General features: G+C 32.9%; 1 protein-coding gene across 14 annotated transcripts in view; it reads right to left on the bottom strand.

The window, feature by feature from the left end:
• The window catches only part of NOL4 (nucleolar protein 4), a 522,070-nt gene that overhangs the window by 252,831 nt on the left and 242,715 nt on the right, over positions 1-26,524 (bottom strand). For 13 of the 14 annotated variants that reach the window (XM_035719007.2, XM_049112792.1, XM_035719010.2 and 10 more), the window contains 3 exons: positions 18,356-18,467; positions 17,339-17,451; positions 11,307-11,439 (listed from right to left, as the gene is read on the bottom strand). In XM_035719007.2, the coding sequence (XP_035574900.1) occupies positions 11,307-11,439; positions 17,339-17,451; positions 18,356-18,467 (358 nt within the window). Of the gene's footprint in view, positions 1-11,306; positions 11,440-12,589; positions 12,794-17,338; positions 17,452-18,355; positions 18,468-26,524 lie in introns of those variants that run through there. The other variant, XM_025429197.3, reaches the window with a different exon arrangement.

Genomic DNA, 26,524 nt, shown 5'->3' with positions numbered 1-26,524 from the left:
AGAAAACATTATAGATAAGAAAGAGAATCCTAAAAGTGTTCTAGGACTAGAATAAATCTTAGAGGTTAACTGAGCTTCCTTCCCATTTACAGATGTAGAAATGGTTGCCCCAAGGTGTTAATAATTCTTAAGTAAGGCCACAAAACTAGTTACTGGAAGAGCTGGTATGAGAAATCAGGTGTCAATATTTAAACTTAATAATGCCTTCCTGCTGCCTCCTTAATGACTTCGCTTGAAGATTTCCAAGCTACTTTTTTATTCCATTGTTCCTCAATGGGTTGGGCGGTAGATGAGGGAGACAGCAATAAGCATCAGAAACCCCAAAGTGAGATGCGAAAAGGACAAAATATTCATTCATGGGCAAGGAAGTCAGCTGCCTATCTCTTTTTTGGCAAGAAAGACTAAGTCTAAGAGTTGAGTGAACTTCCACCTCAGAAGCAAGCAGATGGGGAAGAAATTTCAAACACTATTTCAATTCAAAGACTACATCTTATAACATGTCAAACACTGTTCTTGACTCCAAAGACAGGGTGCAAGGATGCAGATGATGTACTGTTCCTGCCTGCAGGTGTTCCCAGTCAAATAAAGGAGTGATAAGAAAACAATTATACTATAAATTTATAATGAAGTATCCTTTCCATTGTTTTTCTTCAATAGCCTCTGACTATTCTTTCCTTCATGAATTATCATCTAATTATGATCTCTGTAAACCTTTTTTTTGTTTGTTTGTTTGTTTTTTTTAAGTAGTAGCTAGATGACCCACACTTACCCACAAGAAAGTTGTAAAGAAACACAGCATGGTGTTGACTTTACAGTAAGAATTTACAAAGGTTAGCCAGGTGGTAGTAAAAACAAACACAATTTTTTTGGGGAAAAAAAAACTACTTAAACATTCAAATTGGTAAATTTCAAGCAGTTCTGATTCTATAATATAACTGGATACATGAACTTATAAGTTCAAAATTTATTTTAATAAATATTCATAATATATGCACTTTCTAACATCTCTTTGGTATCATGTGCATTCTTGTCTTATTTATGCATTATCAGACAGACAAAACTCATATTCAAGGACAAAGGGTCTAGTAATCTGCTACTTGGTCCTACCAGAATTTTGGCATCCCCTGGAGGTGCTAAAAAATTGAATGTTGGGTCCATGTAATCATGCATGGTCTAGTGAACACTGTCAGAAAGATCATGACAAAGCAAAAGAATAATACTTCAAAACAAAGAACTAACCCAGAATTAAAATTCCAAATTAATCTGACATCCTTCACTGATCAGATTAGACTCTCCAAATCAAGACTGGAAGCTAGCCAATTTCCCTTAATTTTCCAGAGGTCCAGGAACTAGCTAAGATTGGATTGGTGTCTGGAGTGCACAGCAAGCTTTAGACTGAAATCAATAAACTAAATTTCTAAACAAGTACTCACTTATATGAAAAATCACTTATATAATATCAGTAAAGTATCAAGAAGCAGAATTTTAATTCAAGATAAAAGTAAACTTTTAAATATGATCACCCTAAATATAAGAAAATATCCCTTACAAAAGCATTTAAAGTAAATGCATAACTATGCATCTTTTTTCCATACTTATGTTTTACATGTAAGCCCCACTGCTATTCTTCTGCTTTTGGAAATAGAGTAACTGCCTAAAAACAATTTCAAATGATTAAACATACACACACACACACACGCACACACGCGCACACACGCACACACATAATATTTAAAAGAATCTAGCAATTGAAATTCCTCCAATTCATAGAAACATTCCACCTAATTCTCTATCTTCCTTATATTACGTATAAAGATATTTTATATTTCTGAAAATCATAATATATTTTTTATAGAACTGCCATGAAGAGAAAGCTTTCTAAAAACTTTATCGGTGTAACCACCTCAATGCAGAATAATTAATTAAATGTTTATCATGTAAATTGTTTTTAAATTTGGCATTAGAACAACTTGAAAAACTAACAGCATTGTATCATTCTTAGGTATTTTAATCCCACAAGTGTATGCAACTTAAAAATTGAGAATACCATCAAGAACAGATTCAATTCGGGAAGTCAAATATTTTATTACATTTATATAAAATAATCCTTTTAACTATTTTTTGCTTTATGCAAAATTTCCTAAACAATTAGAAACTACTAAAAGAAAACAAAGTTTTGGAACAAAGAAAGTCACTTACACAAGACAACATTACATCAATAGGGAATTTGGTGTTCTGCATAAAAAAATTTTAATAGCTTTTCTAATTAAAACTCACCATCATAAAAAATTAACCACTAAATTTAATTTTGTATTAAGTATACTGTTTTACATCATTTTTATTAAAAACATGTTTTATTAGATTTTTCAACTAAATTAAATGGTGAATAGTAATTGCTTTTATTGCTGCTTTATATGCTTTAATAATTACTTGAAACTATCCCATTTGGCTAAATTAGATGCAATTTTAGTTACAAACATACTTTTAATAAAATTTTATTCACATATATACAGCAGTTAGAATGCTATGTGTGTGTGTATGTTCTAAAATTAAATCCAAATGTGTGCAGTACTCAGATAAAAAAGACTGCAAACAGATTGTAAAACTTAGTAGATGAGTGGAGGAACATTTTCAGAAGTATTAAAAAATTGCAGTACACAACAATTGTCATAACTAAGAAAACAGCATTAACTGAAACCCATGCAGATCAATCCTCACTCAGAAGGTAACAGTGGCCAAAAATAGCATTGAGCGTGACCATATCCACGTGACTCGATACTCTGGAGACTGTTGCCATCTTGACACTCCAGAACTGCCAGGTACAAATGTGAGAAGTATAAAAGTATGTTCTGGAACACTGGCTCCATGCCTTTTCCACATGATTGTCTTAGTCATCCCATTTGAAGTGGTCCCATGAATCTGCTGTGCGTTTTGTTTTGCTTTTTAGTTATATTCCTCAGGTAGGAATCTGTGCTGCCAACTCAGTATATAATCTAAATTAGGACGGGGTGCCTACGTGGTCAGTCAGTTAAGTGTCTGCCTTCAGCTCACTGGTTTAGGTCCTGATCCCAGGGTCCTGGGATTGAGCCCCGCATGGGCTCCCTGCTCCATGGGGAGTCTGCTTCTCCCTCTCTCTCAGCCCCTCCCGCAGCTCATGCTCTCTCTGTCTCTCTCTCTCAAGTATATAAATAAAATATTTTTTAAAAAATCTAAATTAGGATGGAAGAAAAGTAAAACTTCCACTACTATATCTCTTTATCCAGTTACTTATCTCACAACTAATTTATTATTTTTAAATTTACTCCTTTCTGTTTTCACTTAAAACAGGGCTATTTATGGTCATTTTACAAATGTCTGAGTCAAGCTATACACAATGCACATGGGTATACATCATTGTTCTGAAACAGAAATCTCAACTTCAAAAACAGTTTGCTTTTTCATACTCTTCATGTTCTAATTTATTTTAGAGCTTGAACTATTAGGTTAAACCTATATGGAAATTTCATGAGGTAAAGTTTACATGTCATGTTCATGCTTATAATCCCATTGTGTAGCTCATTCTTGGGTTCAACAGGTATTTGTTGAATGAATAATGAAATATTGGGTCTCTCACTACTTACCCTTACCTAAGTATGTTCAAGGCTCTAAATAACGTACTTATTAAATTTTACATCTGAATAGGACATTTGCCTCCTTTTTGGCTAACTAGCTCCCAAATATGCTCTAGGGGGTTACTGCTGTATCATATGTCATAGTAAGAAGCAAAGCTCTCCATTACAGAATCCAAAGGGGCTCAAAGAATCTTGGAAAAGTATTTCACATGGAAATGTTGTTTCAATGGGTTTGTTACTAACACTTTGGAAGTCAGTACACTATGGATTATTATAAAGGAAAAGTGTTCTAGACTAGTGTTAACAAATAAAATAACTGCATTCCTGGAAATAGAAATTTAATCCTAGATTCTAGAGAGGGATATTTGTTCTAGTCATTTGTTCTAAACAAACTAGACTTTGAAAGACTAAGTAGACATCAGTGGGATTCAATTTTTTTTTTTCTAACAATTGAAAACAAGATACTTTTCTGACTTTCAGAAACTGTCTTCCGACCTTTTGGATCCTGAAAGCCAGGCTTTTAAAGGAAAGTTATGATTTTACTCAAAGATATGCAATTCAAATGATTAGAATGCAGAATACTTACCTATTATTTAATTAACCTATAAGATATTTATAACCTATAAAATATTTTTCACTAAAGTGATATTTATGGTAAACAATTTTCCTGTTTTCAGCCATGATCTAAAACCTAAAATTCTTCAGTTTCTATAATTAAACATGATTGTATGTGTATGTATGTGTATAGATTACATATAATATACATTATATATACGTTGTAGTTTAATATTTATATGCAGGTTAACCACTAAGTTCCAATTCAATTTTTTTCTGTTTCTCAAAAATGGTCTGACCAATTGAAGCATATTAAAACATTTCTAGAATATAAATATGCAGAAAGGGGGAGATTTTTAAACTATGTAAATGAACTTTGCATTTCTCATGATGATAGAATTACCAAACATATTTTTGAAAGAAAAAGTTGCCTTAAGTAGTTTTTTCCATCCATCATGTGTAGACCCTGAAGTATTAATGAACTCATTAAAAGAGTTCTTAATTCTCAAGTCCTTTTCCCTCTTTTTTGGTTTTAAATATTACAATCCTTTAGATGGCACATAAGATGCTGTTTGTTAAGGTTTCAAATGCATAAAGAAGTCATTGTTTGACACATGAATGAAGTACCAAATACTGCAAACAAAACAAAACAAAACAAAAAACTATTATAAAAAAAAATCTCTACTGAGTTGAGAGACAATATGGGGACATGCTCCCAAGAGCAAAATATTCTGTAATGTCATGAACAAAATAATTTTTAAAATTCCACATATTTTTTCTATTGCAATTCCTTACTTTAAAAGCTGATAATATGCAGAGTTAAAGGAGGTATCTCAACTTCACCTTGTACTCTCATAATCTTTAAAAAAAAGGGCAAAGGGGAAAAATACAACAATTTGTTGTGACTTAAAAAAAAAAAAAAAAGAAATCCTCTGCTGATTATCTAATATTTTTGAGACTAATAAAGTACAAATATTCTCTTGCAAAGCTATCAATAGTATACAACATAGTATGAATTCAGAAAAGTAAAATGTCTCTTAGAAAAGTATACTTCTATCAAATGAAGTTGAATGTTTATTTTGAACTGAAACTTTCAAGTCTTTCTCTAAATGTGACACTTTTATTTTGCCAGACATCCTTTAACTTCAGACAACAACAAACAAATCAGCTGTTTGGAGAATTTTGAGAATTGAGAATAAAATAAATAATTAGGAAAAAAAAGAATACTTTTTGAGCTATGGCATGTTCCCACAAATTTCTAGAATCTGGATTCAAAGACAGAAACCTACATGAGCCCATTTCTACTTATAATCCATTTAAATGGATGGTAGAACAAGACACAAACTGATAAACACTTGAATAAAGAGCATCTTTCAAGTTCTTTGATCAGGAATGCCTTTTGGAATTCTGTAAACCACAGCCATTGCATAAGGGAGCCTCTTTCACAATTAGCTACTTATATTTCACGATATATTTCATGATAGCTCCAAGAACCTCCTACTTTATGATTAACTCAAGTGATTATTCAATCTTTAAGTGATTTTAGCTTACAGGTATTACTTGAAGTCTGCAAAAAAGTTTTACATAGCTTAATATATTTTACTCAAAATCAGGTGAAGGTGGCTAAAAGATACAAGCTTCCAGTTATAAAATAAATAAATTCTAGAGATATAATTTACATCATGGTCACTATAATTAATAATTCTGTATTATATATTTCAAAGTTGCTAAAAGAGAAGATTCTAAAAGTTCTCATGACAAGAAAAAAATGTAACTATGTATGGTGATGCATGTTAACTAGACTTACTGTGATCATTTCACAATAAATACCTATAGTGAGCCATTATGTCATATACCATAGACTAATATGATGTTATATGTCAATTATATCTCAGTATTTTAAAGGTAAAATAGGTTAAATACTTACTATGCTAAGATTCAGAGATTTTTCACATTTTTACCTTTATATTTTATTGACTTAGAGAAGCATTATAAGCTTACAATAAACAAAAGAAGCTGAATATTATACATCAATTTTTCCCTTTTCTAAATTCTTCATTCTGATTTGTGTCTTCTTGACCTTTACCTAATTATCTAGCCTGATGTCAAGAGACAAGATATTTCTCTTCTTTTCCTCTTTTTCTCCAACACACACAGTATACATGTATCCCTCAAATGAATTTATATTTTTTCCCTTGGTATTGATTAGATTGAAAATCTTTCATAAGCACAGTGAGGAAAAAAACTTTAAAAAGGAATTTTTAACTCTCCATTTTATATGATGCCTAACAAAAACATTGTTATACCTACCTGTGTTATAATTATAGGGAAGGATTTCTAAAAATCACAATATTTCAATTTCTTTACAATAATAAATTAATCATTTAGTATTAAAGAAAATAGAACCTTTTAATTTAAAATTTAAAATGTGGGCAGCCTGGGTGGCTCAGCAGTTTAGCACTGCCTTCAGCCCAGGGCATGATCCTGGAGAACCGGGGTTAAGTCCCATGTCAGGCTCCATGCATGGAGCCTGCTTCTCCCTCTGCCTGTGCCTCTGCTTCTCTCCCCGCCCCCACCATGTCTCCCACGAATAAATAAATAAAATCTAAAAAAAATTAAAAAAGAAATAATATTTAAAATGTTATATTATTCATATATTAAGCTGGGGTTCCAGCTGACTGTTAAAATATGAGTTTCACCAACAATTTCTCTAAAGACTTTAGATACATCAAACCCATGGCTACAGAGAAAGACATTTAACTGCCAAGTCAGAGTAAAACAATATTCTAGACTCCACATCTGATACAGTGGCCACCATCCACATGCAACTATTTAAATTAACATTAACATTAATTAAAATTAAATCAAGTGAAAATTAACATTAGTCCCTCAGTTGTACGAGCAATATTTCAAGTACTCAACAGCTGCAGCATGGCAGTGACTATGGTATTAGACAGCATGAATATAGAACACTTCCATTATCTCATAAAGTGGACTGAATGAACTTCCTAGACTCTTCTCCAATCTTCACTTCTAAACTCCTCTTCATTGGGTCTCTTTAATCTCCATCTTACTGGATTCTTACCCAGACCCTCCTTCTCTGTCTATACAAGTTGTTCTCAACTTAGGGAGATATAACCCCCATGGGACATTTGCCATGGCTGAGACATTTCTGGTTGTTACAATCTGGGAGACAGATTTTAATACTAACATACTGAGTTAAGGCCAGAGACACTGTGAAACACCCTACAAGGCACAGAACATCCCCCACAACAATGAATGCTGTGTCCATAGTGCCCAAGTTGAGAAGTTTTGGACTAGACTATTCTAGGTTGATGCTGCATGTGGACTGCCCACCCAAAATTGGATTTGTTATATCACAAGTCCCTAGTCTCTCAAATATCAATGTACACCATGTACAAGAAAGTAATACACCCTAGATCCAGTGTATGTCTAGCACTCAGAGTCTTCACTATTTAAGGAAGATAGATACAAACTACAAGTATTACTACTATGAATTATTATTTTTATAGAGACTGGAATTTCCCCACATTGGTTAGATGAAAAGTAATCAAATGTGAGTGATATCATGTATACTTTTATTCCTTTAGATTGTATATTACATGAAGGTAGGGACCATGTCTTTGCTCACCATTTTATACACACACACACTCATATATATATATATATGCATTTTTATAATATACATATATATTAGTATATAGGAAGCTCTAAACAAAAGGTGACATTGTATGAGAAAAACAAGATACAGAATTGTATAAACAATATAAACTTATTTTTATAAAAGAATGATAAATCTTCTGAGTATGTACATATGTTTGTGTGCATGCCTGGGTGTGTTCATGTGTGTATATGTGTGAATAAGTATAGGGAAAATAGAATGATACAGTAGTTCATCAATCCAGATTACCTAGGATAATGCTATTGTCAAGGGAAAGGAGAAATTTTTTGAAAAGTTAAAAGAATAGGTAAAGCTTATGTGTCAAATAATGATGATAAAATTATATTTTCATTTTTTAAATAATGGGGCAAGTAAGAACCACCTCTAGTGGAGCAACTGAGGAAAATCAAAAGCATAAGATCTATTCATTAATATAGCAGTTGTATTTTAGAAGAGAAACAGCTAATAAATAAGAAATATAATATTTTATACAATGATAAATCTTCTAAAGAATATTAAAATTTAGGTTTCTGGGGGGAGATAGTCCTGAACTCAAGAAAGATACCAGGGCTTGGAGAAATAAATTTGGGATTCATCAGAGTATAAATGGCATTAAAAGTTACATGATTCCATGTGATCATCTACATGAGAGTGAACATAGGGGAGGAGAGAGTTGAGGGCTGCACTCTAGGGCTCTCCAATGTGAAGTGGCAAGGATGAAAGCCTACCAGAGATGAGCAGAAAGAGTAGAGGGGAGAAAGCAGAGATAATGAGACAACTTTTTAAATGAGTTTTGCTGGAAAATATGTTGTGGGAATGGTGGAGAGAAATGGGACACTGAACTTAAGATCACAATGGGATCAATGGAGGCTTTCTAAAGATGACTTTCATTACAGCAGACTCGTATGTAGGAGAAGAAAAGAAGGGCTCGCAAAAGAAAACTCAGTGAGAAATGTGTGGAAAAGGCATTTATACAGCGGAAGACTTAGGCAAGACTTAGGCTTAGACTACAGAAGAAATGACAAGATATGTCCCTATCCTTGAGGCATACATCCATATATGATGAAGAAGCACTTTCCCTTCAGAGTAAATAATATTTGAAATTATTCCATTGAATTTTATTGAAATCAATGTAAATTTGTATCACATTAGCTATTCCCTAGCCAAAGATCCACAACTGACAACTTCAAACAAGAAAACAGTGAACTTCCATCATAGGACACAGCCTCTTGCATTCTCCAGAATTATAGACTAAAAAAGAGGGTGGTACAAATAAGCAAAACACACGAATAAATACAAATGGAGTGAAAAATATATCACTGATATATATTTCTGTTATTCTAGGATGTCAGTGCTAAACAATTTCCAATAAAAAATATGAATAAAAGATGTCCACTCATATTATAAAAGAAAAAAGACAACCAAACCAGAAAAATTTCATTCTTAGAAATTATGCAAGTAAATATCCTTTTTATCCCAATAGCTATGCTACTCTAGTGGGTGAGATGTTTTTTAAACCCAACCGATCAAAGTAAATAAATAAATAAATAAATAACAACAACAACAACAACAACAAAAAAGCCAACTGATCGATGCACTCCTCCTTCCTTGTAATTCATGCCAAAGACACCAATATCTTTTAGATTAATCTGAAGTGTGAAAAAGAAACACCCTTGCCACCATGTGTTTCGAACTTTTGGTACACTTAAAACTAGGGATTTCTTTTTTTTTTCTTTTTTTTATAATTTTTTTTTTATTGGTGTTCAGTTTGGCAACATATAGAATAACACTCAGTGCTCATCCCGTCAAGTGCCCACCTCAGTGTCCGTCACCCAGACTAGGGATTTTTTATATCTTGACAGCAAAAACAGATCACTAACAGAAGCTAGAAATGCAGCAATCTTTTACAACCAGTTTTTAATAGCAAGTGTCAGAGAAAGCAAGAAAAAAGTTTCATTTCCCTACCTACAGATGTAGGCACAAAACTTCAGTCAAAAAAAAATTCATGTAAACTTGTTAATTACAGGAACAACAAACTAATGTTGAATAAAACTGGCCATTTGCCTTCTATTTATTACCTTTCATTTTAACTCACAATTACCATAGTAAGGTTCAAATTTAACTTTCATACATAATTCTATACTTACAAAGATAGAAATCTACAAAGATAATTTTTAAAGATCTGTACAAATAGTAGACCTAAACAATTAACTTCCAGTCTACTTTCTTTATATATGTAGTTTTCTTCCTATCAAGAACAATTGGAAATTCAGGAATTGTCAATAGACCCAAGAATAAGAGATAATGATTTTCTTTTTTCCCTTTACAGCTGAATAAAGTAACTCAAAATCCCAGCAAAAATCTTCTTATCCAACTGGTGCAGCCACTCTGGAAAACTGTGTGGAGGTTCCTCAAAGAGTTAAAAATAGACCTGCCCTACGACCCAGCAATAGCACTGCTGGGGATTTACCCCAAAGATACAGATGCAATGAAACGCCGGGACACCTGCACCCCGATGTTTATAGCAGCAATGTCCACAATAGCCAAACTGTGGAAGGAGCCTCAGTGTCCATCGGAAGATGAATGGATAAAGAAGCTGTGGTTTATGTATACAATGGAATATTACTCAGCCATTAGAAATGACAAATACCCACCATTTGCTTCAACGTGGATGGAACTGGAGGGTATTATGCTGAGTGAAATGAGTCAGTCGGAGAAGGACAAACATTATATGTTCTCATTCATTTGGGGAATATAAATAATAGTGAAAGAGAATATAAGGGAAGGGAGATGAAATGTGTGGGAAATATCAGAAAGGGAGACAGAACATAAAGACTCCTAACTCCAGGAAATGAACTAGGGGTGGTGGAAGGGGAGGAGGGCAGGGGGTGGGGGTGACTGGGTGACGGACACTGAAGTGGGCACTTGACGGGATGAGCACTGGGTGTTATTCTATATGTTGGCAAATTGAACACCAATAAAAAATAAATTTATATAAAAAAAATCTTCTTACCCAGCAAAATCACTTTGATAAAACTGTCCTTTTATAGAAATTGTTTTTTAATTACAATTTTGTCTTTTAGGAAAATTAAAACATCCAAATTACTCTTTTGATTATTTTTAAATGCTTAATTATTATAGCTCAAGAAAGCAAAGCTAGGAAACATCACAGAAACCAAAACTACACTGACACAACACGTTTTGTATTCAGGGAGCAAAACGTGGGCAAGCTTGATTTTTATAATTAACATCTGTTTATAAATCAGTCTGTCACCCTACTTTTGAACAAAGTACTTGAATCCAAAAATAATGAAAGTGGATAATAGAACCTGAGAATACAGAAAAAGTCCCTGTAGAAACATTAAAAACTGGCACAAGAGAATAAGATGGTTGTTTTAATACATTCTGACTCTGACTCAGGTTTTTGTTGTTTTATTTGTTCAGTTTGAAAGGCTTACCATCTTGCTGGCCATGAAGAGCCTGAGGACTTTGCATTCTTTCCTCAAGATTGGAGCTAAGATCAGAGTTCACAGCTGACATCCGTGTTGAATCGCTCATATCAAATTCATCACTTTCTATTGAACTTTCATCCTGAAAATGGTTTTAAAATATCATCAAGCATCATAAAATATAACATTCAAATAGTGACCATTTTATCTACAGGGTCAATTAGAGTTTAGCAAGTAAGTAAGCTTTTACAGAACTCAGTAACACATGTTACATATTTATAGATCCTTGAAATAACAAATAATGTAATAATTTCTCCCTTTAAGGAATTTCAAAACTTGTGAAAAATCAATGTATCTATGTACAGGCAGATTTAAAAGGTAAAATAATATGTTTAGGACGGATATAGTTGGGGAATTATCCAAAATAATGAAAAATATATTTTTTTAATTAGTAAAAAAACTTCCTAGAAAGAATCAAATCACAAAATATAACATATGGAGAAATATGTGTTTTGAGTCTAAAAATAAATGACCTAATAAAATATTATAAGAAAAAAAATCTTCGGATGCAATATGAAAACCTTAACCAAAAAATTGTCGTTGACAAGCAGAATGGATTCTAATAATTGACAAGCTTACATGGCTATATTGAAAATCCACATTTACTGAGAGCAAGTTTTATCACATCCCTTCTTTCCTTACAAGTGAATATACACCATAACACAAAAAGAAGTTCTAAGTAGAAATGTGCAAGATCCATTTGCCAAAAGCCAGTTCACTGAGTGGTGAAATTACCCAAAGGCCTGTTTTCCAAAAGCCCAATTCATCAAAGCCTGTCAAAAACTAACTTAATCCAAATCCTAAAATATTTTGCTGTAGCCATTTCACTGAAGCAAACTCCTGTAGGAGAACTGATTTTCAGCCAGTCGTACACTTATGTAGGCAGAACGGCCTGAAAACTGCTGTGACATACATATTGCAAGTATTTAATCAAAATCACCAGGTTTGACTTTAGTTTGTAAATGTCTGATCTGAAGGTTTAGCATTAATATAATAATTAGCAGTAGCTGTACTTGTAGTGCTATTTCGGTTCCAGGTAATTATTCTTTATATTTGTTCATTCCCCTCAACTTTATCACCACCTGTCCCAGGATTCATTGAATTTTACAGATTGAGAAATTGAGGCACAGAGCAGTTAAAGAATGTATCCCAGTATTATATACACCAGAACGGGGATTTATATGAAGTAACTCAGACTTGAGAAAATAGCTTCTTTGAATAGGAAGAGTTACCTTGGCTTCATAAATGACATCTTGGTATCAGCAAAGAAGTTGCTATGGTTAGGGGACAGGAACATTCTAGTAGACTAACAAATTGGCATTCTGATCCATAGGTCAGGTCAAGGTGATTTTGGTGTCCTTCCTTTACAAAAGGTCTGATCATGTCTGGGTCTACTGAGTAGCACTAGCTCTTCATTAATTCAGCAAGGAAATGCCACCCTGCGAGGCCTCTGGGCAATCAGCCACATAGACTTCTCCCGGCGGCATGCCCTCTCTCTCGGTACATTATGTTTTCTCCAATTCTAAATTCTAAGAAAATCCAAAGCATCTGAAATAAATATATATGTTAAAAAGAGAAAAAAATAACAATTCAATGTGCACATCAACATTATCAGTGTGTACCATATACATATACATACATATATATGCACACGTAAGTAAGTGACATAGATATTTATTATATATACTATATATAGTGTCTACGATATGGTAGTATTTTAGAGCACATTCTTTAGAGCCAGACTGACTGATTTAGATCGAGGCTCTGTCACTTAGATGTGTTACCTTACATAGGCTACCTAACTTTTCTGTGCCTCAATTTCTTCATCTATAAAATGGAAATAATAGCATTAATCTCATAGGGCTATATAAAGATTAAGGAAATATAATAATATTTAAAGTAGTTAGAACAATGTCAGATATATAATAAAAGCAAAGCTGTTTAATATTTTTATGTAGAACATACAGGAAATTCTGCAGTATATAATAGGACTCATACTAATTATATTTTATGAACATTTACAAAAGTAAATGTATTTATAATGGTAAAGGTGACCAACATGTGTTTGTAAAGTAGCTGTGTATTCTATATAAACATGGTCTTTAGAATCAGCATTTATTATATATACTACAAATAGCTAACAATATGTAATCCAGTAAAATATCATTTCCAATATATACCACCTGATATATATTATGTGTGCATGTGAATGCAGGTGTGTATGTAAAATGTATGTGTATGTGAGAATGTATGTGCGTTTAAAGAAAAACTAGACACAAAGAGATCACAATCTCTGATCGATAGAATGATTATAGAAACTGCTATAGCACATTATGAACAATCAAACACTCTTATCAGCACACTTTGTAAGAAATGTGGACAATAAATTAACTGGTTATATAACCAAATGTACCTGTTATGTATTTTATTTTTTAAGATTCACCATTCTATTTATCATCATAAGTGGCTTAAAGATTGTGACTATCTTATTTTCCTCCATGACTTCCTATGAAATATAATTCAGTTTTCATAATTCTACTCCTTATTAGAATATAAATTATCCAAAACCTTTAATGAAACTAAGTGCATGCATTCATTCTGTAAGTTATATTCCAATTATTAAATGATTAGATTACTATCTTTTAATAAGAGGTGGCAAAAGTATATAAAGTATAATATTGTGGTTTTTTATTATCATCTTAGAAACAATGCTAATCACTCTGGAAAGAAATTACTGAAGATTTCTAAGAGTGAAGAATCATAAAACTTGATTGATATATTAAGTATTTTATTTTATTCATAATCATCTGCTGGCGACTCATCTAAATTTTTCCCTCTGTGAGTATTTTATTCTGTATGACAACCAGAAAGAGAGTCTTCACATCTTACAATGTGACCTTATTCCTTATGTTACTAAAATATTATCATAATGAAAGCCCTGGCCAACTATCATAGCATTTGCGTTCCTAACACTTAATTTTTAAAAATTAGAATAAATATTTTACTGTAATAAATAATTTTATCCCTAGTCTTTTTCCTTTTAAGACAGTTGCTTGAAATTCTGATCCCGGATCAATACCATATTTTATTTCAGTTTTCAATTCCAGATTTTACTTCAAAAGAGTCTGTACCATGTGACTCTTAATTTCTATTGCTATTGCCTTAATCTCATTTTCCCATTTTCTGAACAATTAATAATAGTCTCCTAGTTTTCTACCCACCTCCAATCTCTTCCCCACCAGTCCTATTTATCGACTACTGCTAAATTAATCTTTCTACTTCAGAGAGTGCCTCTTCTCTGCTTATAAATTTGCAGCTATATTCAAGTCAATCCAAATCTACCAAGTAATGTGTAAGCTGCTCAATCAAACATAAAGGGTTTTCCATAACACTGCTTGAAAACCACTCTCACCAATCTCATCTTTGTTCTGTTTTTCATTTGCCTTATGCTCAAATCAACTCAAAGCCTATATTATTAGCCTTTCTATGAAATGCACCACCTCAGACTTTAGTGTGCGTGAGTGTAGTTATTGTTAAAAGTTCAGATCACCAGGTGTCACACACTACATCTAGAATCAGAATCTTGGGGTCGAGGTCTTGCAACATGCAGTTCAATAAGCTCCATGGATGTCACTAATGCTAGTTTTTAGCCAGTAATGTTCAGAAAAACATTCTGTGCTGTTGGAAATGCTCTATAATATCCCCTATTCAGCAGATAACTACCAGCTATGCTTGGCTATTGAGCTCTTGAAACATGGGTAGTGCAACTGAAAATCTAAAAATTTAATTTTAGTTAATTTTAATTAATTTTCGATTAAAGTTAAATATCCACATGGGGCTGGTGGCTACCATATTGGACACTGAAGATCTGACAATTCTTCATTGTTGGATCATGAAAATATTTTCAATTATTCACAATTATCAATGTAATAAACATCCTAATACATAATTTGCTTCATTCATCACATCCCTTAATACAAATTTCTAGTCAAAGCATATGAGTAACTTTTAAAAGTTTTTAATGATTATTGCCGAGCTCTCTCCCAGTAAATTTATCCTGGTTTAAACTCTGTCGACAGTTTATAAGAAGGTCAACTGATCTTACATTGGATAAAGTATTTTGTAATCCTAAAGAGATCCCCATTCCGTCTTTATTTCTCTAGTAGCATTTAGCATCTTCTCATATATACATACCTTCATTACTTACTGCCTTTATCCCCCCCACCCCTGACTAGAGGTTAAACTTTATAGGCAATATTTTTGTCAATTTACTCACTGTTTATCTCTATTGTCTACAAGAAGGCCAATCACATAGAAGGTACTCAGTAAATATTGGTTGAACTAATTGAATTCACACATTAAAATTTAAATATACCTGAGCACAAAGAACTATCTCACTTGAATTCCTTTTCAGTATGATTTACTTAACCACTTTCCTATCTTTCAATAATCACAACTTCTAGAATCTTGCAAATAATCTAGTCGCTTATCTGAATATTTTTAAGGCTGTGTATATCCAATTGGTATCTTCAAAATGTAAGGCTGAAAGTTATTTTCCTAATCCAGTTATAAATTAAAAGGATCCACTTCCTTTGTATGAAATACTTATGATTCTTTAGAAGCCAGAAAGATTCAGCATATGTGGGCTGTACTGTTGGCACAAAGTTGATCTTCTTACTTTTTAGCCTAGAAATAAATGTACCAACATCTAAGTGAGCTTCCTACAAATAATTTGACAGCTCTAACTAGTTTATGAGGTTTTAAATTTTTTCCAATTATATAATAAATGATGGGAATAATTTTTCCATTCTCTGGGATGGATAGACATTAATATTTTTTAGTTGTCTCTCATGTCTTTAACCCAAAGATTTTATTACTATTTATTTAATCATTTATATGTAGCCATCTGGTAATATGAAATCCAAACTGCCACTATACAAATACAGATCTTCTCATGGAATATATCCTTAATAGTTTTTTAAGATAAAATGATTTTATAAATGTAGTTTTAAGATTAAACCTGCTTAAATAAAGAGGAAAACAAAAAGATGAGTTTTATCAAATAAAGCTCAAAAAAGTAATATTGAAAGAATTTTATAATGCTTCACCAAATAATGCTTTATTTGAAAAATATTTAACCACATTTCCTGTTCTTGAGAAATTTCAAGAAGGAGTATACGTATTAGCTTGAGAAACTATTCCTATTATTGATAATCTGAATGTGTCCATTGATTAATGTCTACTAACTAGTTAACAAGGACTTTCTAAAGCCCCTATTGTTATAGGTTTTTGGGGGAATACATATAACTTGGTCCTTGCTTTTGGGATACTTCCACCAAATTGAACAGTTGATTAGTATCCTAGAGAATATTCAACAAATGTGCATTTGTGTCTAATACATGCCAGTAAGCACATTTCTAGGTACTTATTGTACAAATTAAACAGAATGGTTTGAAACATCAAAATACTTCTGATTAGGAAGAATCACCACAACTTATCTCTAGAAAATGCAGAGAAGTAGACAAACTAATATATAGAATAATGAAAAAGAATATTAAAACGTATGAAAGATTTAGATGGTGGAACAATGATTATACTTGAAATACTATTAAGTGACTTTTTTTTTTAACTTCCAGGCAAAATAGCCTTAGTCCTAAAGGCTTGGACACTTTCCTTGGATTTGGGACACTTTCCCCTGAACTTTCTAGCACTTTCCCAAGGCCAGCTTGATGGCAGTCCATTAAGGAAAATGAGTCTTTCTTGGGAATGAACACATTCCCACACAGCATTAAGGTAGGTGTGTTGAGACAGGGACTCTATCAAGGACTAGAAGTTTCTGCCCGTTTCTCCATCTGTGCAATCCTAGTGACATTCTTTTCATTAAAAAATAAATTACCATCTTCAAAATGCCGTCATGCTTAATACAATAGTCATGGTTATCAAACTCTATTCTGACTTGGAAGTAGATATTTCCATTTTACCTCATCTTGCTGTGAGTTTAGCAGCTGCAGTTTCATGTGCTTCATATAGGCCATGGTAATTGGCATGTTGTAGTCAATCATGCTGGTCACCAAAGTGGGAGGTTTTCCATTATCTGTAATAAAACATTTTTAATGGGTATGAAAGTAATTCCGCATTCTACCTGTAATTTCAGAATGATCCAATTTGTTCAAATTGAAATAGGATTCTAGATACCAGGTCTTTAGGAGATTGGTAGCATTATGGATGGATTGCAGAAAAAATAACTATACAAAAGTGTATGGGACAAATAAACACTACAGATAAATTAGTTATTTCTAATGACAGGGAAGCTTTTTGATACCCCAGCAACAATGGTGGGTGAAAATCATATAGTGATTAAGCACAATTATTTGTATTTTTGTATTTTTTTCTCCTTTGCTGCATACCTACTTTAGCTATGTGCTAGTTGAGTGAAAAAGAAAATTTGTATGTTTTTTTCATTTTTCTTTTTTTTGTCTATTCATTCCCCAACACATGGGAATGAACTAGCCTAAAAGTACCTTTGAGACTAATTTAAACTCTGAGAGAAATTGATAGATTAGAAAAACCATCTAAATAATTTTTAATGAGAGCTAAGGACAAATTGTAACGACGTAAACATTTTAAGTGAAGGAGCTCCACACTACTCATCACTTTCAGAAATAAGGAATTGGTAGATTTAAAAGGACACCAATGGAACATCCATTTCCTTGCTAAGTACATTTAAAATACTATGGAATACACACAATATGTGAAAATTAAAACATTATCATAGGAAAAAAGTTAGTTGCCACAGTCAAAACTGCCTTTCTTCTGAAAATGGGCACAGAATCATTCTGTAAGTAGATACTCAATATTCACTGCCTCCTACTCAAATAAATGAGATGATCTGACTTGTTGAACTGTTTCAGTCTACCACATTTTTATAAAAATGTGGGATATGAATTGACATTATGAATAAAATTACTTTAAATCTCACTATTTGACACTGTGGCTACCTTTGTGATCTGTTCCATCTGGGTTTAAATGCATTCTTTTCTGGCACTCTGAGCAGCTCATTAGAAACCGTGTCACCGCTTCTCTTGGTAGGAAGGCATAGCTCTCTGAAATCTGAAATGATTCACAAAATAGAGGTGTTATTATATAAGCTGACTGAGCATGAGTCAACAGAAATGATCATTGTATTTCCAAATAAGACGCATTATTCCATAATGGCAGGAAGCACAATGAAAGCATGCACTGCATACCATGCATCATTTCAAGAAATATCTATCCAACTTGATTGCATGTCTCTTAATAATAGCTAATAATGTGATGTGGCGAAAAAGAATCAACCACATCTGGATGGATATCTGTTTATATTTCTGCATTTCTTTTAGGAAAAGTAATCATAATGTGCAGATATTCTAGTGAATTTTCCTTGTTAAAAATTGTCAACGTTGTTTTTAAAAGTACTGCTAGCACCATCATAGTTTTATCCAATTTTACATATATTTTTAAAAATTTAGCCCCAACTATTAACAATAAACTTTGGATTTTGCATTAATGAGCATTTCTTCATTATGGCTTTTCAAAACACTTTAATTGAAAATAATAGATAATTCTAAGAGAAATTATGTATATATTTACTGCAGTGAATCATCCCTTCCACAGAAAATGACACACCTGGAAATGCATTTTGGCCACTTATTCCATGTATTATCTTATGTCAGTATTTCATAATTTATGTCTACAATAGCTCACGCTGTCAGAGTAAGCTTTCCCCATACCCTATACAGAGCTTCTATTTTCAGAACCATGATCTAGAATCATATTAGAAATAAATACTTCTGTCAGAAAATTTTTAAATATTAACTTTTCAAAAACCAGAGTATTTCTCTTATCAAAGCAAGTAACTTCAGAAGTGAAGCTGATATATTGCTAAATATCTCTAAATAAAAGCAGACACTGACTGATACAGTGCTATTAAGGAGTGTGATACAGGGCATTAGTCTTCCACCATAGCACTAATGCTGGTACATAAAACATGAGATACAGAAGAAGAAATGAGTTGCAAATTAGTCGTAAATGCTACAGACAGTTGCTCAGATACATGCACCAGCTGTCATGAACACTATTATATTTTAATTGTAGAAAGGAAAGAAAATATGCATCTTATGTATAATTAAGTCCAAGTCTACAACAATTCCATTAATAGTGATGGGATTAATATTTACCTATTCAGGCTGTAGGAAAAAACCAACATTGAAGAAACCCTATGCACTAAAATCCAAAATTGTAAAGCATACTTTGCCTTGAATTTAATAATAAAATCAGTTTGCATCACTTATCCTGGATCAGGGCAAAAAAAGCCATAAAAATACCAAAAAGACAAAAAAAAAAAAAAAAAAAAGAATACCAAAGAGAAAGTGTAAGTCCACAATTAAATCTATTGTGGATGATCCATACACAGGTAATTAAAATTCAACTCCAAAAATAAATAAATAAATAAAAATAAAAATAAAAAAATAAAATTCAACTCCACTAGAGTTTTTAATATAACTATCATTTGTAAATTAAGATGTCCAGTTTTTTAAAATGTGCATTTTTATACTATACAAAGAATCGTGAGAGAAAAGTAAAGAGAACAATTTAAAAGTGTTTCATTAAACTATTTAATATTAGTTTTCAAATAAGGAAATATATACACAATTTAAAATCTCACTCTCTCTTGTTATTTCCCTAACTACACACACACACACACGAATTTGATTCCTATTTATCTATTTTACTGAGGGAATTCACACCTCTGCCTGATTTGTTTATCTGATTAGAGATCTTTTTTTTTTTCTGACTCTCTGAAAACCTATATTAAAATAATTTGAAGTTAAAAAAAAAATCCATGATGCATGCCTGGTCCCTGATATTTTAACTCACATGGAGTCATGGCTCATTGGAACTCTGTGCCTGACCATAAATTCCTCAACAAATAGCTTTTGAGAAGAACGTTCTATTGATTTTCATAGAGGATTTCTATTACATCTTTCTCTACTTATATAAAAGAGAAATCTTCCATTGAAAAATGATGGGCAAATGGTGGACTTGAAGACACCCTGCATATGCTTCCAGTGTCCTGATGCTCTCCACAATCTGCCTTCTTCCCAATGCTAATAAGGCACTTGTGTAGGAATCCCTTCTAGACAGATTTAAGACTAATCTCAACCATATTACTTGTCCTAGCATTACTTTGCTTCAAATCCATGTTTCAATAATCATTATTAATCATATTAAATTTATTTTATAGTTTAACTCCGAAAAACAGAGTACATGTAATGGTCACAAAGATGTTTGTGTTCATATGTACATGTGTACATGAAAAATATATAAATTCCCATTTTATATCTTAGGAAAAAAATAGCAAGTATTTTATCACATTATTCTCTGTGATGTTATTCTGACACAGCACTTGGTATGTCACTACATGTTAAAAAGTGGATAAAAGCACTTCCTAAGGGGTACTTTTCTTGGTGTTCAGAATCCATTCTATGGGGAGGCTTGCCAAGGCATCTTATTCTCCTTGAATCCTTTCTTCCTCACCTCATGCTTACTAGGCCCACAGACCACGGAGTCTTCTTATGCACAAGGACACAAGATCCCAGACATATCTCACACTCATTTATGAAATAATATTTCTCTTGCTATGGAGGTGAAGATGGAAAATAATTTCTTTTTCTTTATCTAGAATTTTTCCTCCCAGCCTTCTTTGACATTAAGAATCCTAAGCAACCTTCATTGATAAAGTTCTTAGAATATTTTGCAAAATGAAGAAATATTTTTCAAAAGTTCTTAAATTATGGTACATTTGAATAAATACATTTCATAATTAAAGCCCTGTCTTTTGATCCTGTTGGTATCCTCTGGTAACCCCATTTAGAGATAACACTGAAAGCCTACATGTGAAGCTTCTTTAGAAATTGAGGCAGGGGCTTAATGCCCTTATGGTTCCTTCTCTAGTGAAAGCTCCTGTTTCTATTTACTAGGAGTGAACATTTGAAATGCTGAATCAACTTTAAATAGATATTCATAAATGGTGAGAAAATTCAGGGATGTGTTCTAGGCTGTCCATTCATCAAAGTCCTAACATCTTTTATGCAATATGTAAGAGCAGTTGTAAATGAAACCTAGAAGTAAGGGACCAAAATTTTAAAATATTCTGACTTGAAATACCATTCTATCAATACTATAATTAATTATATAAAATGCTCTAATCATTCATAAGTGTCTATTTCCTTGACTCACTCTTCAAATCTAATCACTTATTTGTTTCTAGGATAGAAACTGAGCTTTGAATATAGAGTACAGAACATTTTCTAGAATGCTGGATGAGATTAATACTTTACTTGAAAATGTATTCTTAGAAATATCTTTATATTTTGGAAGGATAGAGTACTTACTTAGAATTTGCCCATGCAGAAACACTGCATCTTGTTAATAATAATAAGCAAAACAAAACACTAATGGATATTAGTCTTCCTCTCCCTAAACTAAACACTAAAAAGACAACTGCCTTATGACAAGCCACATATATTGCTTTTAATAGAAATTAACATCTAAAGGAAGGACCAGAACCTAGCCATATTGAAATTTATAAACTAATAACCAAACGCCATTTATCAGGAGGTACCTCTTTCATAGAAATGCTTTTTTTCCTGTAAATCCACACCTGTTTTCTTAGATTTATATAATGCTTTATATTTTTCATTGACTTTTTGTATCCATTCTTTTAGATAGTAGCTAAACAGATTTTACAGTAATTTTCTGAGAAGTGGATCAAGTGGTATAAAGAGATGAAATGAACTGCCATGGTTACATGACAGAGGATAAAACAGAGTTGGAAGTGTGGATCTCCCAAATCCTGGCCTATTTCTACAAAGTAAATGAATGGACCATGTGGGCTTATCCAATGGACAAATGTGTAGGGTCCAAGGAAAGCAGAAATCTCAAAATAGATTTTTAAAAATGGTCTATTTCAATAACACCTGAAGTATCAAAGCATCCTCTCAAGACAAAGTCAGCACATGTAAAACTTCCTTAAACGTAAGTTATGTCTGAGTATTTATTGTTACTTTTAACTCTATGGTTGGGGGGTGGGGATGTTGTGGCACAACAGATTTTTTTTCATGACTTACCACTTCTAAGGACCTTAAGTTCTCTGTTTTTGGACATCATTAATACTGTTATCAGTGAAAACATTACATTCTAAGTCCATTAAAATTGGAGTGCAATAATGTAGAATATCATGAATCAAATTATTAATACAAGTAGAAATGACCTCTCCTATCAAAAAATATGGTGATACTCTACATAAAAATAATTGAACTGCAGCATCTTTTGATAGATTAAACAATAAAATTGGCCTCTATTGCAAAGATAGCATGGCATTAATAATCTAATGATAAACAGATCCGTCCAAATAAGGCCAGATGATCAAGTCCCAGGCACTGCTATTAATCTTCCACTTGTGGGTTAAAACAACAACAAACTACTAGGGACACATTTCTGAAAAGTTTACCGACAAATAGTATTATGGAAAAGAGGCTGGGCATGTCCCTGCCATTCTGAAAAAAGAAGAAACAATAATTTTTCAAAACCTTACAACCATAAAGCCAGATTCTGGCTTCCTCTAGACATAGTTCTGTTAAGGTAAAAATATCAGTGATCCAAAAGAACTGAAATAAAAGAGCGATTGTAGTTAAATTGGTTTGCAAATCTTATCTTGTAAATTCAGTAATATATAATTCCTAAAATTTTCTTATATTTATTTTTGAATAGTAGAGCTTTATCTTCAGAAGTAAATCTTTCCTACCTGGATCTGAATGCATGAAGTAACACCAAGTTAGGAAAATTGAAGAAATTAATCAGTTAATCAAAGCAATGTAATAATAAACCATTGCTTTGCTGTACTTTCTCAGACTGTGTGTCTCAGAGTTACATGATACAAGCTCATCTTATTAACCCAAGCCATAAAATTTTGATAGCAACATTGCTAACAGAGAAAAAAATTTTAAATGGGGCTATTTGTCCGTCTTCTTCCTCAGTCCCAAGCCTCTTCTCTAATTTTAACTGTTTAATTTCTGAACATTTTCAGAAGAAAGGTGCTCTAAATGTATTCAGCTTAGCACATATACCTGCAATATTCTGGTTTCTGACATGGTAGAGAATGGACAGTTCTCAAAATTAAGATTCTCATTCAATATATGACAACTATTACTCAATATTGCTGTTTTACACGAAAGGAAATGCTTCCTAAAAAATGCATGTGTAAGTTTTCCATTAATTGAGTCCTTAATAACTCGATTATACTAAGCAAATATTTTACATGAATTTTACCCTTTGATCCCCCCAACAACCCCAGGAATAGATTACCATCATCACTATTGTCATCTCTGTTCAAAAGATGAGGAAACTAAGCTTCAGAGAGGTGGTAATATTTGTCAAACGAGTAAAGAGGACTCAGGTGGCAATGTTTTCAGAGTCTATCCCCTTAATATCTATAATTTATAGCCTCTTCTGCTTATCAGCATCAAAGAGAGAGAGAGAGAGAGAAAGAGAGAAGAGAGAGAGAGAGAGACTCATCCATAAAGACTTGGAATATTAACCTCACAGCATAGGTTAATATCCTGAAATGTTTATAATGTTTCCCAGTGTGAGGTTCTTCGTAAGTTTAAGATGCTCTAACGAGTTTGAGGCAACCATTCTGAATACAAGGGGCAGTCAAACTCTCTGTATCTTGACTTGGGTTACAGAGTTCCACAAGAAACACATCAGACTGTATAGTAAAAATGCAGAGCTCCACCTGGAGGAAATTAACAACAGCCTGTTCAGCAGAATTGATGGCAAAAGTGATGAGCATTGCAACAGTATTGTAATACTTAACAGCTGGGAACTAAATGCATAGGACTTCAGCTTTTATTTTTTTTTTAATTTTTATTTATTTATGATAGTCACAGAGAGAGAGAGGCAGAGACACAGGCAGAGGGAGAAGCAGGCTCCATGCACCGGAAGGCCGACATGGGACTCGATCCAGGGTCTTCAGGACCACGCCCTGGGCCAAAGGCAGGCGCCAAACCACTGCGCCACCCAGGGATCCCAGGACTTCAGCTTTTAATAGAAAGAACAAGGAGTATGAGTAGCATATTTCTAAGGGAATCAGAATTCCAATTATTGAAGGAAATCCACCAGTAGGGGAGTCATTCTCAGCTTAAGATGCAAGCTTTAACCGGTGAACTGAAACAGAGATATCACATGACACTGGTCAATCATAAACATTAGCAAGCATTTTTTAAAGCAAAGCAAAATGGCTAAAGCCAAAAGCTTAACCCACCAAAATCATGTCATATTGTCCTAAGTTCCCTAGCAAAAACAAAACAAAAACAAACAGAAACTAAATTAATGTTACTAAATACCAGTAATTTGGAAAAGTAGGAGGCAGTGCTAAATTTCATAAATAATAGTGAAAGGGAATATAAGGGAAGGGAAAAGAAATGTGTGGGAAATATCAGAAAGGGAGACAGAACATAAGACTCCTAACTCTGGGAAATGAACTAGGGGTGGTGGAAGGGGAGGAGGGCGGGGGGTGGGGGTGAGTGGGTGACAGGCACTGAGGGGGACACTTGATGGGATGAGCACTGGGTGTTATTCTGTATGTTGGTAAATTGAACACCAATAAAAAATTATTTTATTAAAAAAAATTACTCTTCAGCTTGCTGCCTAGGTATAGTGTGCTCCATTGATACTGAGCATCAGAGCAAATAAAATTGGTCTAATCACACTATTTTTAAAATTACTGTTCCTTAACTTTATAAAATGAATTTAGAGAATAGCAATAATATTTTTATTTTACTGTAATAATAACATTAAAAACATGTTTGTTGCTGAATACCATGCAGTACACTTTATGGAAGAATTTGCCCTTGGGGCCAAACTTTTGATATTTTCTCTTGAGATTCTGGGAAAAAATAAATTAGAAATAATCTCCTAGTGAAATTTGTTTATCTCATTATATTTAGTATTGTGATATTTATTATTGTGCTATTCTATCACAAATCACCTGCAATATACATAACTGGATAATACAACTATAGAAAATGTATCTTTAAAAACTAATAAAATTTAACTATAATTGAATAAAGCCTATAAATCTAAATGCTATTAAAGAGCTCATATTTCCTGATTCATAAACAGCACACCCTAGTCCAGAGAAACCTCTATCTGGGGAATGGAAGTCTTGGTTCACTGTAACATCTCTTAGTCATCAAGGGCTACTGTGCCTTTATCTACTTTACACACTGTGTATCTTGAATACATTTGGAAGGAGAGAATTAGGACTATAAAAATCTGCAAATGGTATAACATCTTGCTCAGAAATTTTTTAAGATATATTACAAAACTGAAATGTCTAGCCAATGGTTTGCCCTTATACTTACATGGGTTCTCTTTTACCCATTTCTCACATGAGAAAAGATAAGCAGGAAGCATCGTTGTACTTTGACAGGAGTAATTATTAATTTGCAAAGGTGCATATGGAAACTGTCTTTCAAAGATGAAGACGTTTTTAACCTAACGTTTACTTATTCAACAAACACTTACTGAATGCATAGACAGTATAATTATCCCTGAATACTGCTAGATATGGTTCTACACCACTAAAGTGCCTGGATACATCAAATTATTGGAATCACTTATTGGTAATTATTTGATTAATTCCAAAGTGATTCTGAAAAATGCTTTCATCCAGGCTCTATATAAATACTCTTAGGTAAATAGCACATGCATGGTAATAATCAATAAGACAAAAAGCCAGACATTTAGCCTGCCTATATCAAATCTGCATTCACTCTGGACCTCAACAATTTTCACTTCAAAATCCTAGCTACTGTTTCTGAAAGATTTGGTGCTCTGTTGTATCTGTTTGACCTCTAGACATCTGCTATATGACCAATTGAATTCTTGTACCTTAATAATGTCTCCAATATGAAAACCAAGATGCTGCTACATCTTTTTTTTTTTTTTTTTTTTTTTTTTTTTGCTACATTTATATTTCAACCCCAAAGTTACCACTTCTCCCTGACAGGATTCTCAGGTTTTATATGAGTTCCTAAGAATCCCGTACTACTGCTTGATCTGCT

Source organism: Canis lupus, chromosome 7 (assembly GCF_003254725.2).
Source record: "Canis lupus dingo isolate Sandy chromosome 7, ASM325472v2, whole genome shotgun sequence".
Classification (NCBI taxonomy): Eukaryota; Metazoa; Chordata; class Mammalia; order Carnivora; family Canidae; genus Canis; species Canis lupus.
The sequence above is the reverse complement of the archived record's forward strand: the minus strand, read 5'-3'. Positions and strand labels throughout refer to the sequence as shown.